This window comes from Phascolarctos cinereus, unplaced genomic scaffold (assembly GCF_003287225.1).
Source record: "Phascolarctos cinereus isolate Bilbo 61053 unplaced genomic scaffold, phaCin_HiC Scaffold_726;HRSCAF=1367, whole genome shotgun sequence".
NCBI classification, from domain to species: Eukaryota; Metazoa; Chordata; class Mammalia; order Diprotodontia; family Phascolarctidae; genus Phascolarctos; species Phascolarctos cinereus.
Genome location: NW_027556098.1, coordinates 161,801,902 through 161,819,425, shown reverse-complemented (window position 1 = coordinate 161,819,425; position 17,524 = coordinate 161,801,902). Strand labels below are relative to the sequence as shown.

Here is a 17,524-nt window from a genome sequence, read left to right as displayed (position 1 = left end):
CTCTGCCAAGGCATAGAAGTAGAGGATGTGGAATGTTGTGTGGGAGAAATAACAAAAAGGGATCAACCTCACAAGGCGGGCTTGAGCCAGGCTGTAAAGGATTTAAATGTCAAACAGAGAAGTTTACATACATTGGGCTACCACCATTGAGAGCCACTAGAAGTTTCTGAGCAGTTGCATTTTAAAAGCTAATTTCAACAAGTTGATGATTGCAGTGTAACAAGGACCTCCATTAATTACTTGGCTATTCATCTTGTCCTTGATATGGACACTCTTCAATATTGAACCACAAAACATATACTTGAGTCCCACTATAAAACTACTCTTGGAGATCTGTACTTTGTGGATGACACTAGAGCTTTTCAGTGTGATTTGGGGCAATTCAGTGCTGATTAAGGAGGTCCAAAAGGAACCCAATTCAAAAGCTATTATTTTCTATCATGAGTAATAGAGAGAGAGAGAGCCAGAAAAGCCAGGGTTCGTATCCTACCTGTGATGCTTCTTCGTAGTGTGAATCAAGGCAATTCACTTAACCACTATATACCTCAGGAAATTCTCTTATCAAGAGCTCCCCTCACTGACAAAATTATAAATCTTTCCTATATTTCTGTAATATGTTATATAATAGGTTCTGATATTTATTTTACAGATAAGATAGAAACATTATAGTTCCTTTATCCTCACCAAGATGGTAACAATGAAGTCATAAGTAATAAGTAGATGTGAAGGAAAATTGATATTCTAGGGATGACCTTTTTCTCACTCTTGCACTGGTTGTTGGCTATTGCTAGTCAGGCAAAGGAATAAATATTTAAAATGCGTGCCTATGTGTGAAATATTGAATGAATCAGGACTTTCTAAATTCCACTGTACGAGGAGACAGATGGAAAAATCTAATTCTTTGATGCCTGAGGGAATAATGTCATTCATAGTTAGAAATGGATGTTTGGGAGGCCGGGTGGGAAAGAACACTAATTTCTAAAATTATTTCAGATATATTTCTTCATTTCTTCTCATATGTTTATTTCGCAGGGCTGGCTGTTGATCAGTTCAGTCAACGCATATATTGGGCTGACTTTGAGCTATCTGTCATTGGCAGCGTTCTTTTTGATGGCTCCGATTCAGTAGTTTCTGTGAGCAGCAAACAAGGTTTGTAGAATGTTTCCATTATTTGTGTTTTGAAACCAAATTAGACAGAATCTAGTTCATAAGAACTTGTATGGACCTAAATTCTGGACTTCTTCAAAAGCAACATGTACACCCTCAGTCTCACAGCCTGGGTCCGAGGAAAGACGTTAGCTTTGGAGTCGCAGGAGCTGAGTTTGAATTCTGGATTGCTGGAACCTTGCACAAATTGCTATACAAATTTCTGGGCTTTAATTTGTTCACCTATAAATTGAGAAAGTAGACTAGATGACCTGTAAATCACCTTCTAACTCTAACTCTATGAAACTAAAGTTTAATAAAATTATATTTTTCCTGCCCTAGACAATACACAAACAAAAGAGGATGAAGCCAGTTTTTACACTGACTATATTTAGTGATACTCTTCTGTTAGACAATGCTAAATTACAGAAAACATTTAAATGATGACTTTCTGTGGCTTTTTTCTTTTCGGAATAGAGCCTCTTAAGGTTTCAGTCAATCGTTTAAGAATAGAGAAGAGTGGTAAATTAGCCAATTGTTATTTTCAAAGCCTAGTGTTGGTCATTATTAGGTCTCTTCCTTCATTCTCTCTCTTCTTGCTCCTCCTTCAACTTCCCCATACCCCATTCCCCTTCCTTCTGTTTTTTCTCCCTTCCACCTTCTCTCTCCTTCCTTAGCACCTTTCTCCTCTCCTTTGCCTTCACCAGCCACCTCACCTCTTCCTTTCCCTTCCTCTTCCTCTCTTCCCTCACCCTTCTTTCTCTTCATCTATATCCTTGGGTCTCTAACTTTCCCCTGCTCTTTAACTTTGTAATATGAAACTGAAGGATGTATTCTAATATTTGTTGTGAACTTTTAAAAATAAATTTTTAACATGAACCACTTGATAATTTTAAAAGGCTGATTTGAATAATAAATATATTTTATGAAGAAAAATTAATTTTTTCCTCAAATTTTATTCTTATTTAATATTTTCTTTGACTGAAAGGGAGAAAAAAATTTCATCTTTGTAACAGAGTAACACTATTGTAAGCTTTCGTTTTAGCTATTTTTTTAAAAGATAAAAAATATAATTAAATGATGCCTTTAAAATTACAGAAAATTTTGGAAAAGATCAAGATTGCTATCTGGTTAGTAGTTATAAAAATAAAAACCAGATAAATATTAGATGAATTAAATTGCTTTTTTTCAGACATATTTTCTAAGACAAAAAATGTGATGTGGGACAATCAATGCTATCTATTAAGCTTTAGTGTGCACACATAGATTTCTGTTGTCATATATATATATATATCCTTGTGTATGGTTTGTTACAGAGATAATGATTTTTTCCCCTACTCAGGGTCATTGAGCAAAGTAAAACATTAACTGAAGACAAAACACAAAGGTAACACATATACCATATTGATTTTTTTCCCCTCAAAATTTGACTTGAATGCAATGTAAGTCCAGCTGATAATCCTACCCCAAACAAGTTACATAGTGTATCTGACACTGGACTTGGTCTGTGTTCATACCAGTATGGCATACATACAAACATGCATATGTATATATGCATTTATCTGTGTAAATATATATATATATATGTATATATATATATATATATGAATATGTAGCAGTTATAATTTTTCTTGCCTATATCATTTAGATTAAAATCTCCTGAAGAATAGGAACAGGACCTAACTCAAAATCTCTTTTTTTTTAAAAAACTGACTATAGTTTAAATCAGCCATGAAATTAAAATCATTAAGTTAAAGTCATTAATCAAAGGTCATTAAGACAATCTAAAACACCAAGTTCTTAATTTTTCAACCCACTATTTTTTTAACCTTTGGAGGAACATCAAAATTCTCCTTACTTTCTGAACCCATAATAACTAGAAAATTATTATGTAGATATAATAGTTCTTTAAGAAGTAGTTCATGATGACGATAACAAAGGTAATAATGCTCATGTTCTCTCAAAGTCTTCTATTTTTTTAAATGTTTAGTTTCACAAACTGTTTCTTTGAAAAGCTGTTTGCTAGTTTGTGTGTCCTACAGTGGATATAGTAGATTAAACTTAAAACTAGAAATGGCATTAGAAGGTAAGAGGGAAAAATTAATCCCATCAAATCTGAGGTTAATATTGCAAGCATTACCTGATTTAAAAGACCAGTAATAAGGTGTTTACGCATTTTAAAAAATGTTTTACTCACCAATACAGCAATATTGATTAATACAACTTTAAAATGCCACATTACCTTTTTTTTTCTTTGTTGTGCTAGGACTTTTACATCCACATAGGATTGATATTTTTGAAGATTACATATATGGAGCAGGACCTAAAACTGGTGTATTTAGAGTACATAAATTCGGCCATGGCTCAGTAGAATACTTAAGTTTAAATGTTGATAAAACAAAAGGTGCCTTGATCTCTCATCGTTATAAACAGCAAGATTGTAAGTATTCTGCTTTGTGTAAGGTTATATTTAGCACATTAATTCTCTGTCCCAAGCTTTACAAAGAAAATTTATTTTAAATATTGATATATTCTAAATCATAGAATAAGAAAGTGAATCCATTTCTCCACTTTAAAATGATCAACAACATTATTGCCATATGAGTTTTTATGTGAAATAATAGTACTATATCACTCTTTTTATAAATTGCAAATTTTACCTTATTTCTAATAAGCAAAACTAGAAAACTTTGCCTTCCTTAGCAAATTCACTAGAAATAATGGAGACAATGAAAATTTTCATTCAACCAAAGGCTGGGGCCTTCTGGGTACCTACTGTGAAAGCATTTAAATCATGATTCCCCTGTTTACGGTGTTGTGGATAATTTGCAATGTTTGACCTTTCTTACATGGAATGAAAAATGTCTTTAATATAAATATATTTTCAAAAATAAATGCTCAGCTTCTAAAAATATGTAATGTTTTGTTTTGTGGCTATAGGGAAAAATAAGTACAATTCATTACTTACTATTTTGAAAAAGTATTTGAACTATCTAAATAAATTGTGGTACAAGTAAATCACTTTGTTTGACTTTCCCTGAGATAAAAATCATAGGTATAAGGTAGCAATACATATATAAGCTTTGGAATGGTTAAAAATGTATGTGTGTATGTGTATATGTATATAGAGACATATACATTATTGTGAATATTTTCCTATCTTTAATGACCGTATGGCAGAAATGGTTCACCTAACTCTATAAAATTTTACAGTTGGAAGGGGCCTAAGAGGTCAGCTGCTCTCACTGTTACCTGAAGTACAAAAACCCCTTCAGTAAATTTTCCCAACAAGTGATCATTCAGCTTTGACTCAAAGGTTTTGGGTGGCAGGGAACTCATTACCACTTGAGAAAGTAGATTCTCTTCTCAAAACAATCTAATTATTTGCAATTTCTTTCTTATATTCATCTGAAAATACTTCCTTATAATTTCTACTTATTCCTCTTAGTTTTGGTGATCAAGATCAAGCAGAACAGAAGTAAACATCCTTTAGCTGGCAGCTTTTCAGTTGTTTAAAACTTATTATATGCCTTCTAAATCTGTTCTTATGAAAAAAAATACCTACAGCTCTCTCAAGTAATTTTCATACATCATGGTTTTGAATTCCCTTATGACCTTGGTCACTCTCTTTTGAACATGCTCCAGCTTCTCAAATGTCCTTCCTAAAATGTGGAGCCCCCAACAAAACTATGGTATGGGTCAGAAGACCCTTGGATTTACTTAGTTCATTTTGACTTTAAATCATAAAATATTTAACCTTACTAGTCATTTAAGTTTAACCTCCTCCTTAACATAGGATTATATTCTACAATATACTTAATAAATATTAATCCAGGGTCTACTTGAATACTTCCAGTAACAGGGAGGATGGTGCTTCAAAAACAAATCTGGTTAGATATATCTAATTGCAGAATTACAGAATTTCAAAGTTAGAAGGCGCCTTAGAAGTCATCTTGTCCAACCTGTACCTGAAAAGGGATTCTTTATACAACATACCTGATAAATGGGTGTCCTGCTTTTCCTAAAGACCTCTATGAGGGGAAACCCCTTATCTTCTGAAGCAACCCATCGCACTCTGTGCTTATTGTGAACCTTAATTTACTTCTTTGCAATATATGTCCACTGCTACTTGGATTCCTCTGGATCCAAGAAGAAACTTAATGCCTCTTCCACATGGCAGATTTTAAAATATATGAAGATAGTCATCATGTTTCCCCATTCCAAGTCTTCTCCTCTCTAGGCTGAAAATTCCTAGATCTTTTCAACTACAAATTCTCAGATCTTTCAACTTCCAAGAATGGAATTCATTCAAAGCCTGCACCACCCTGGTTTCTCAACTCATTGTTTAACAATGTCCTTCCTAAAATACAGTGGTCAGAACCAAACACAGTACTCCAGATATTGTCCTACTAGCACAGGATGAAGCAGGATCATCAATTTCTTATTTCTGTATGCTATGTTTCTCATACACAAACTAAGCTAGAATTAGCTTTCTTCCTTTAAAAAGTTTTTTGGGGCAGCTCGGTGGCATAGTGGATAGAACACCCATCCTGGATTCAGGAGGACCTGAGTTCAAATCTTGCCTCAAGATACATAACACTCACTAGTTATGTGACACTGGCAAGTCATGTAACCCCATTGCTTAGCCAAAAAAAAAAAATCATTTTTTTCTTATATACAACCAAAATCTGTCTCTCTGTAACTTATATTCACAAGTCTGAGTGTAGTTCTCTGGTGCTGCCCAAAATAAGTCTGCTTCTCCCAGATGATGGTCCAGAGGGTATTTGAAGATTTCTATCATGCCTCATAGTAGTCTTGATTTCTCTATGTTAATTTTCCCCAATTCCTTCTATCTTTCTTTATATGGCATGATTTTCAGATTTCTCACAATAATGGTTTCCCTGGTCTGTAAATTCTACTTTGTCATTGTCCCTCTTAAAATGTGGCATCAGACCTAAAGAATATAAGTATAGGAGGGTTATTTTTTCTCCCTTGTTATAGAAATTATGCTTGTATGAATGCAGTTTGACTCCCTTTTTAAGGCAAATGTATCATACTGCTTGTGCCTAAGCAAAAAAAAAGTAATTGAAAGGATCAGTCCTTTTTCACATGAACTACAGTCAAACCAGATTTTCCTCTATCCTATGTTTTACAAATGATTTTTCAACTTTATAAATTTTAGAGATTTTTGGAGTCTTAGATGGTATCTGTCACCTTATAGGATTTTATCTTTATCTTTTTTACCTGGCTTGTTACTTTTGGTCCATTGTTCCAGCCTATTGAAATCTTTTAAAATTATGATTATCTCACCCAAAATAGGAACTGTTCCTCTTACTCTATACCATCTACAAATTTGATGAGATTACCCTTTCTGTCTTCATCCAAGTAGTAAAAGGTATGAACAAGATAATGAGTCTAGACACCATTGACATGGTACTATGGACCTTGCACCAGAATGACATGACTCAATGATGTTCAACAGTCTAAAAAACCCAAAACTATGCTATTATTCAGCCAATGGTGTTCTGTCTTGTCTAAAACACATCATGAAATTACGTGACCAAATCATGAAGGCCTTTGTCAAAACCCTTATTGCAATAGAGATGTACTCTAACTCTCTATTATTCTGGCCTGTCCAAAATAATTCAGTTTATGGTCACCTTACCCAAAAGAATGAATTTACATTTACATGTCTTGTTCATTATAAATCTATAGTGTTTCTAGTTACCACTTTCTTTTCTAAAATATTAGTGCAAAGCACTTTAAAAATATCATCTCATCTTATACTCACAACAACCAGAGAAGGTAGGTGCTACTGTTGTCCTCATTTCACAGTTGAGAAAACTGAGGAAGACAGAGATTAAATGACTTGCCCAGGGTCACACAACTAGTAGGTTTCTTCTTGACTCCAGGTCAAGTATCTATGTCACCTACCTGCAGATGAGACTACTTTCTTCCTTTTATTCAGTTCTAGACCAAACTACTTAACTCCACATACTGCCTCCATACTGCATCCCAATTTTAGTCATCTTAAACACTTTCTTCTCCTCCAAAAATAATTACCCATTAAGCTTATTCATTCAACTTTCATAGTATCTATTGTTTCTAACATTTCTCTTCACTTGAAGCCAATCTTACCTCATCTCACTCCAAACTGTTATAATGGCTTAGGACGTTTAAACATAGTTCTGCAGTTTTCCACATGCAATATAGCCTGCTCTCTTTCAACTGTTCTGGCTCCATCTAATTATCTGGTCTCAATTATCTCCCTGCTTCCAGTATCTTCCCTTTCTAGTCTAGTCTCCATATGGCTGTCAAAATAATCTTCTTAAAGCCTAGGATCGGCCATGTCACTTCCCAGCTCAAAAATGTCATGGATTTTTATTGCCTTTCTGATAAATTAGAAACTTTTAACTCTGGGCCTTAAGCCCCTCTATGATCACAATTCAACCAATTTTTCCAGACAGTATTATTCACTTTCATGAACTCTGCATTCCAGTCAAAATGGTTTCCCAGCTTTTTCTTAAATTCATCATCCAAGGTCCTATTTCTGTGTTTTCCTTTCATTTCCCACTCTTGGAAACCCTAGCTTCCTTCCCCAGTTCAGATACAACCTCTGACCCAAAGCCTTTCATGATTCGATCAATCATTAGACTTACCTCCAATTCAAATTATCTCCTTTTAACTTATCTGGGCCAATACTGTATCTATCACTGACCCCAGTAGAATAGAAGTTCCTTGAAGCTTCCATTATCTGTCTTCAAATCCCTTGCACGTAGAACATTGTGGTCTTCAATAAATGTTTGTTTTTTGTTGTTGTCGAATTGAATTAATATTCACAATCTTTTGGCTGCCTTTATCAAAAGAGTTTGTATGCTCCTAATATAGACAAGAAAGTCTCCTTGTTGGAAGAGAGTTTTACTCTACTGAAACAAATGGTTATTTATAATACATATTCAATAAGCACAGCTAAATTGTGTATTTTATGTACATTTGAGGCAATTTCAAGATTATAAATCTGTGGGTCTGCTATAGAAAATCATTCATGAAGACCTGCCTGTTCTCTTCTTAACATTTCATCAAGGATACCATTGATACATACATAGATCAACCTTACAAATATTTCCTAAAGAGGAGAAAGCATACATTTTGGGTCAATAGTTATTGATGTTTTCAAAACAGATTTAATAATGTGTTCTAGAATTTTGCTGGGGATTAGCAAATTGATCTACAGTTTTTAGGATTCACTTTTCTCCTTTTGCAAGTTGTGGCAATGGTTATCCAGGATTCATCCAAGTGTCTTCCAGTACTTCTCCCATTTTCAATAATTCCTCAAAAATGATTGACATTGCATGATTACATCTATAAACGTTTCTTTTTCTCTATATTTATACTCAGTAATGCCCAAGAGATTAAGACTTTAGTCTCTGGACATTCAAGTTCATTTAAAACAGCTAGGTGTTCATTATCACCCTCACATGTCTTGGACTTCAATTTTAATCTTAAATGAATTCAAATGACATCTTTTTGGTATGCTGGATACAGCCTTATAAAATAGTCCCAAAACATTTTAGCAAATGTAAATGACAGCTTTTATTTATATCCCTAGCACTTAATATGGTGCTTAACATATAGTGTTTATTTAGTAAGTGTTTTTTCATTCATGCATTCATTCATTCATTCAGTGTCTATTGACTAAGCAAAGGAAATTAATTTCAGTAAAATAAGTTATTACCAGGGCAACTCTCTAAAACTGGAAGTTGAAGAGTAGTTGCTAGTCTGCAATGGTAAAAAGCTTCCTCATTAGGAATTTCCTAATCAATCAGTCAATCATTAAATAAATAAAACACACACAACACACAAACACACACACACACACACACACATTATTAACTGAAACAGAGTTTTTGTGAAGATTAGAAACTTTGCGGCTTCTCAACCAGCAGGAGATGAGGTAGTCAGTGATTTTTAATAATGCCACTTCTTGCCAATTGATCATGATCTGTGTTCTGATAGAAAAGATTATGCCCTCAGATATAAATTGTCTTCCCCAAACATCTATGGGGCTTAATGCTTGAATAGTGTTTCTAAGAGGAAGAACATCATTCACTTAGAAATCCTCCCAGGCTCTTTTTCCTTCTCAATCTAATGAATGGTAAGATACATTCAGTGTAGGATCATAGAATTACAAAAAATCTCAGTGCTAAGGGGTCCCTCAGAATTATCTAGTCCAGTTTTGCCCGAGCAGAAGTCCCTATATCTAAGATGCATGCCAAGTACCTATTTGGCAATACATACAGAAGAAGGCAACTGGATAAGTATCAGATTAAAAAATATATGTCCATATGGAAAGAAAAAAATTGTTAAATACTGTTCAACTAATAAATACTTTTTGATACACTAATTCGTAAGTGAAGAAAATTCTTGGATTTTTAACTATGCAAATACTTGTGACAAGTAATTTTATTTGGTTAAAGCTTCAGCTGAATAGAAATTATTTGGCTTGTTAGCTTTGCTCCACTAGCCAACTGCCTTACAGATACTTACAAAGTAAGTCACAAAGAACAGCAAATGAGTGTGGGTAACTCAGGAAAAACCCATACCTGCTTTGGCAAAAAGCAGCTAGTACATCTTACACTGATGTTGGGTTAGTTCTTTCTCTTGCAATATGAAGGACAGTATAATTTTTGAAATATATGAAAAAAAGATTTAAAGTGGCTGTATTTAAACTTCAGTGAAATATTATCATAACCTAAAGTAATTATATTCATGCATATTTTTTTTATTTTGTTTTCATTCAGTACCCAATCCATGTTTGGATTTAACGTGTGAATTCCTCTGTTTACTTAATCCTTCTGGGGCTACCTGTGTGTGCCCAGAAGGGAAATCCTTGATTAATGGAACCTGCAATGATGAGAGCCTATTAGGTAGGTATATTGTAGTCTTTGGGAAAGTAACACATTTTAAGATAAATTAATCAGTTAATAAAATAAAGGAAAATGCCATCAAACCAGATATCAGTTGAGAATTCTTGTTATTGAGTGGCTCTCAAGTGCCGATGTTTAATAACATTAATTTTTCTTTTTCAGTGTTTCTATTTTCTGTCAACTCATTTCATATTTATTTAACTGGCATTTATGTGCATCTAATATGAGTACAATTGTACTATAATAATTAGTGTCAAAAACTCGAACAAAAAAATAGGTTTAGTAGACTCTTGCATGAAACTCATTTTTAGATTGTAAGGAAGGTAAAGTCAAAGAACAAATCTGGAAGGTTTACCTGAAAGGCAAAGGGGGAAGGGAAATTATAGTTGCTTGTAAATGTTAATTTCTTTTTGGGCCAAAAAGAGTGTCAAGATGTTCTCAACACTGACCATAATGTGTTTTGATTGGTGACAAGAGATGATCTCTTAAATGTTTGTTGACAGTTTCTTGGGAGTGTAAGATGGGTTGCCCTGAGAACGAATGTGTACCAAGAGTTTAATCTGTGGTCAAAGTAATTAAAGTGATGCAGAGAGTAATGGGGTGAGTAAGAATAGAAAATAATTCAAATAGTGTAAAAGTTATGACCTGCATAGCAAGAAAGTGAGAGATGCTGTATATTCTGGATCCTAATACACTATTCATAGAATGATTCTGGTATTGGGGGAATAATGATGGAGGATGCTTTACAGACAACAAGTGTTTGAATGGCACAGTTCTAAGATCTTAGTCATTTCCCCTCAACAAAAGAAAATTCCTAAGAGCATACAGATCTGAAGCAAAAACATTGTTTTAACAAAATTGTTCATTCTTGTGAGAAAAAAAAATAAGGGAAATAAATGGTCTACATAGTACTACATGTGGTAGATTTTGAACCATTTGAATGACTAGGGACAATGAGTAGACATTAATGGGAAGATGTCAGCTTTGAACGAGATCTCCAGTACACAGATGGAATATTTGATAAATTTACTTATTACACAAAGCTTGGGATGAGGCATAACTTACACGTTAGATGACTGAGTCTAAATCCAAGAAAATCTAAAGAGGCCATCCCAGTGGTCAGAATTAAAGAAGATTAAATGTTCTATACATAAATTAAAGTCTTATCCTGAAGTTCAAAAAAGAAAAAAAAAACAGACTTCAAAAATATAAGATTATGAAGGCATGGCTTGAGAAATGTTCCCATAAAACCTTTCTTGGAATTTTAGTGAATTGTATAGATTCTATATGATTCAACAGGATAACTTGGTAGCCAACAAGGCTAGCACTCTTCTTAGACCCAAACAGTGTTCAGGTCTGGGGACTATGTTTTAAGAAAGACATTATCACATGGAAATGTGTCCAGAAAATGGCAAAAAGGATGATGAAAGAACTATAGAACCTGCTAGTGCAAGTTTAGTTGAAGGAACCAGATATGTTTACTCCAGGGAAGAGAGACTTGATGGAACAGCATGAGAGGATTTCAAGATTTTATGGGCTGTAATATGAAAGAAGGATTATATTTGGTCTGCTTGACCTGAGGGTAGAACTAAGAGTAATAGGTAAAGTGGATAGTTTTAGGTTTAATCTAAGGGAAATTGCCTAACAGTTTTAGCTCTCTAAAAGATAAATGGTATACCTTGGAAAGTAGTGATTGCCTTCTCATTGGGTGTCTTCAAACAGAAGCTGGATGACCAGTTCTTGGAGATCACAAGACATCAATGTTAGAAGAGACCTCAATGAGTTATTCAGGGATTCCCAAGACCTCTAATTAAGTGGTACATGTAGTTATACTTCCACATTAAGAGAAGGCCTGGCAGTGCCCCTCCCCAAGGGATACCAAAATTTTCCTTTAATCAAGCAATAAGTTTAGTATCCTGTGGAAAAAGGAATATCAGTATAAATGACCATCATTGCTTCATGCCACTTCAAATTCTAGACACTTTAAGAAAGACCAAATTTAGGAAAATATTAATGTAAATCATCATTAGTTACATTGTGAAAGGATTTTTTTTTTACTTCTTGAAAGCATTCACTGTAGCTGTATTCAATAGCAAGTTTCTGTGGAGCATTGAAAATGTGATTGTGGCTTACCAAAATTATATTTGCATGTAGATTTTATCAAACATAGCTAGAGGTATTTAATAAATGATTGCTCTTGATAATAATAATGATTCTTAATGTTAGGCATATTTATTCTATTTGTTGTTCAGTCATTTCAGTTATGTCTGACTTTTCATGATCCCACTTCAGGTCTTCTTAGCAAAGACACTGTCATGGTTTGTCATTTCCTTCTCCAGCTCATTTTACAAATGAGGAAACTGAGGCAAACAGGATTAAGGGACTTGCCCAAGGTCACATAGATAGTAAGTATCTGAGGCCAGATTTGAACTCAAGAAGAAGAATCTTTTTGACTCCAGGCCCAGCACACCATCCACTATTACCTCCACCAAAGTAAGCTCTTTCTGTCACTATGAAATAGGCAAAAAGAAGAAACATTTATCTCCCTCCCTACACACACACATGCACACACACACACACACACACACACACACACACACACACTCAGTTTTCAAGTTCTCACGGTTGAGGCTGAGGAGTTAGAATGTCCAAATGTCAGATTAATAGAATGAGTGATTTAAAGCAACTTTCCTAATTGAGAGAGTGGCCAAAACACTCCTATCTCAGAACCCTCAAAGCTCGTGCTTGCCATTAAAGAAAATACTAAATTTAACAAACTTCAATGGTCTTCTACCCATGTGATTTTTATAAGAGACAGAACTTGGACATCTTGAATTTAAAATCAAAGTATGTGAATTTTAGAATTATTGATGGCACAGATCAATATAAATTAATTTTTCTATCATTAAAATTTTATATAGCCACATTTTACAGCTCATTATAATCACCTACCTTTCTCTAGTTGCTATTGTTAACTGATTAGCCCATTGAGTATTACTAATCCTCATGGAAAAAAATTTGAATTTCAAATCTTACTCATCCTTAGAAAAATGTTCATCTGTTCTCTCCTAGAGTTGATTATAATTGCTAGAGCTGATCTTTGGGGGTAATTTGGTTATTGACAAAAGCAGCCTTGTTTTTTCATCATAGGAGTATTACTGCAGTTTGTAGATGAATATAATACCACTTTTGTTTCATCAGACAGTGCTATATTTTTAAATTTTCCATTGCTTAATGTTACATATCATAGAAAAGCATATGTAACAACATGCAGAAATTTCACTTAAACTGTAGCTAAATATGAATGCTTCCTTAATTATAATACCAACATGGATAATAATACTCTAGTTCTAAAATGTTTCCCTTTTAAACAGCCCTAAGTAGTTATTGCATATTAGATAATTTCTTACTGGTGAGTTAGAAATATGTGATGAACATTAACTCTTACAATATTAACACATTACTGCTTCAGTGGATTTCTCCATCTTTGTGAATTACCTAGCAGAATATGGTTCTCAGTTGGTTTCATTCTCCTTGTGAGTTAGATGGTGGGGGTCAGGTAAAGAGACAAAATACTTGTCACAAATTTGCTCATTATGAAAAAAGACAAAAAAAACCTTATCACATCTACATAACAAGACATTTGACATCCCTCTTTGGTAATGAATGATATGAGCAGATATTTGTAAAGAATCTCAGTCTATAAAACCAACAAAAGAACAATTCTAAGTATACTGAATATGATCTCTGGTCTTACCAGTTACCATAGTATACCTGTATAGCAGGATGATCTGATAGACAGTTGTTCCCAATTCTCAAAATCATCTTCCATTATGATGATAGAAATGGCCTTTCTGTGAGTTGAATAGCATCAATTAATTAAATAATTCAATTCAGCAAAAATCATTAATATGTACCTTTATTTAAAATGCTTCTCTCATGCATATATATATGTGTGTGTGTGTGTGTATGTGTGTGTATATGTATATATATATGTATGTGTATATATATATATATATATATATATATATAGTGAAGAAGAATCAAAACTGATTATTCAAGGACATTGAATTATATACATATGTATAGAACTCAATTTAGCAGAAGATATAAACTACTTATTTTCTACCAAATGCTTTCTTTGTTGTCCATCAGACGATATCAACTTCCTTTAGAGAAAGCCTTATAGTTCATGGCTACAAGCCTGGCAGCAGCACAGTTTGGAGAATAGGTCCAACTAATTTTCTTGAGTTAAACTAAATGAAAATTGCTCAAAATTATGACTCTACTCAATGGCATAATCAGAATGGCTAGGATTTCCAGTTTTCTGCCAATATATTCCTGAATAGTTTGAATTATTACTAACATTAATACTTTGCTTGTGTTGAGTCAGTCAGGTAACAAGCATTTATCAAGCATCTCATATGTGCCAATATAGAGGCAGCTATGTGGCTCAGTGGATAGAGTGCTAGACCTAGAGTCAGGAAGACTTGAGTTGAAATCTAGTCTCAGACACTTACTAGCTATGTGACCCTGGGCAAATAACTTGACCCCTGTTTGCCTTAATCCACTAAAGAAAAAAATGGTGAACCATTCTTGTATCTTTGCCAAAATAATCCCATAGGCAGTATTGATGTGATGCTGTCTGCAGGGTCATAATGGGACACAACTGAACAACAATAACAACAACAACAATTACAATGTGCCATCCACTGTGCTAAGTGCATAGTATATGGGGGGGGGAAGCAACAGACAGTTCTGGCTCTCAGGACAATCACAATCTAATAAAGGAGACAACATATAAATGACTATGTACAGACAGGTTAAATATAGGATAAATTGGAAATAATTAGCAGGAAAGTCACTAGATGTAAGGGGGATCAAGAAAGGCTTCCTGTGAAAGGAAGAATTTTAGCTGGGACTTGAAGTTAACACAGGCAGTGAAGATGAGGAGGGAGAGCACTCCAGGAATGGGGTACAGCCAGAGAATATGCCTGGTGTCAGGAGATGCAGTGTCTTGTGGGAGAAACAGCAAGGAGATCAATGCCATTGAATCATGGAGTATGTTAAGGGGAATAAGTCTGGAAGCCTGTGAAGGTAGAAAGAGACTATGGGGAAAATACTTTATTATTTATCATTTATTAATATTGCTTGAACCCTGCTTTATGTGGCTAGAAAATTGACTCAAAAGCTTACTGTGGAGGTCAGGCTAACCTTAAAAAAGCTTTTGAGATGGCTGTAAGGAATATTTAGATCCCACTCAGTGCTTGTTTTGAATCTACTTAGGTATGGTTTTGGATCCACCCAAAGCTCCTGTTTTGAGTTCCACCCAAAGCTTATGTTTTGGGTTCCACCCAAAGCTTATGTTTTGGGTTCCCAAATTAGATTGATTTACCTGTTGATACACAGCTCAAACTGCCCTTCTCTCCAGACTAAATTCTGCCTACCTGAGACCAATTAGGCAAATGTCCTTACACCCTTGTCTGAACTACCTACCTCACAGAGAATGGACAAGAAGCTACATCTTCTTCTAGCTCTGTCTTCTGCCAAATGACCGAATAAATTTCATTCTAGAGCTATTTCAGACCTTAGGGTTCATTATCATGACAAATGAGTGCAGGTTATGAAGATCTTTGAAAGCCAGAGGCTTTTATATTTAATCCTAGAGGTAACAGGGAACCACTGAAGTTGATTGGTTAGGGGGATGACATGGTTAGATCCATGCTTTAGAAAACTGATAGTTGAACTGAAGATGGACTGGAGTGGAAGGAGACTTAAAGCAGGGAGATTACCCAGCAGGCTATTGCAGTAGTCCAGGTGTGAGATGATAAGGGCCTGAACCAAGGTAGAGGCAGTCAGAGGAGAGAAGGGGACATGTACAAAAGATAGTCTACACTTGATAGAGTTTTAGCATCCATTATCTCTTTCTATCATCATAACATGTCCTATGTTGTAAGATGCATGACATTGTGGTTAGAGCATTGGATGTGAGGTCAGGAAGCCCTGGATTTAAATCACACTTCTGGTATATACTAACTGTGGATAAGTCATTGAATCTCACTTTCCTCATTTGTAAAAATGGTGATAATATCTGTACCATCTATCTCACATGGGTTGATGGAGTTCAAATAAGGTTATTCATCTAAAGTGCTCTATGTAAGAGCTATGTAATGGTATTTATACTAGTACTAGAGTAGATATTATTGTCCTCCCTTTACATATAATAAAATTTAATCTAAGAAAGTTCAGGGAACTTGCCCAAGATCACACAGGACTCAAAGCCAGCTCTATGTGCCTAGCATACAGTTCATTCTTAATAAATGCTTATTGATTGGCTATTTGATTCTGACTCAAAGCAGTTACAGGGAAAAGCATTCCCTGAAACTATATTGTTAATATGGATGTTGAAGCAATTTAAAATAGTCTTAGGGTTTTTTTTGTTTTGTTTTGTTTTAAATTACAGATATAACAATAGAGCAGCTAGGTGGTGCAGTAGGTAGAGCACTGGGCCTGGAATCAGAAAGACCTGAGTTCAAATCCAGTTCAGATTCTTACTAGCTGTATAACCCCAGGCAATTCACTTAACCTTGTCTCCCTCAGTTCCTAATCTGTAAAATGAGCTGGAGAAGGAAATGGCATACCACTCCAGTATCTTTGCCAACAAAACCCCAAATGGGGTCACAGAGTCAGACATGACTGAAATGACTGAACAACAACAACAAAAACAGATATAATAATATATGTTTCTACAGTAAAGTTTCTAAGGCACATGCCTCCCAGCTGCCTGTTTGACATTGGACAAGTCACTTTAATTTTCTTTCTGTACAATTGAGGGGATTGAACTAGTTGACTTTGGAGGTCCATTTCAATTCTAGCCCTATGATCCTAGCATCCTATTAACAACTCTGTAAAGCAGAGAATGGAACTATGCTTATCTCTGCTTTCCAAATGAGAAAACAGAAGTTCAGAAAAGTTAATTGCCTTATTCATGTTAACAGAGCTAATTAGTCCACGAGGTGGGATTTGCACTAGGATCTCCTGACTTCATGTCTAGGGTTCTGATTTGCCAACTGGAAGTATTGCTTTCTGTAAGTGTTATCCTGTTATATAGGTCTATTAACTTTTCTTATAATAGATGGCTCTTAATGACAAGCAATTAGTCTCAAAGAAAATCCTTAAATGTCTTCTTATTCATTAAATTAGTCATTGAATATACTTGAAATAGTCATATGTCATTACAGTATTTTCTATTGATTTTTGTCTGCCGTTATTAAGGTTGCTAGCTGTTGATGAGATAGTCTATCCTATTCTTGAATAATTTATCAAGGTTAGAAAACATTTTATCTTAAAAAATCATCATATATTCTTTGCTTAACATTTTAATAAATGATAGAGCTGCAAGATAAAGCAACTGAGAGCAGAAAAAATCAAGGGACTGCTTTGGTATATAT

At 34.5% G+C, this 17,524-nt stretch overlaps 1 protein-coding gene across 1 annotated transcript in view; it reads left to right on the top strand.

Moving 5' to 3' along the window:
• Positions 1-17,524, top strand: part of LRP1B (LDL receptor related protein 1B) — a 2,172,360-nt gene that overhangs the window by 2,048,738 nt on the left and 106,098 nt on the right. The window contains 3 exon segments of the mRNA XM_020984719.1: positions 1,033-1,149; positions 3,413-3,586; positions 9,948-10,073. Of these exon segments, the coding sequence (XP_020840378.1) occupies positions 1,033-1,149; positions 3,413-3,586; positions 9,948-10,073 (417 nt within the window).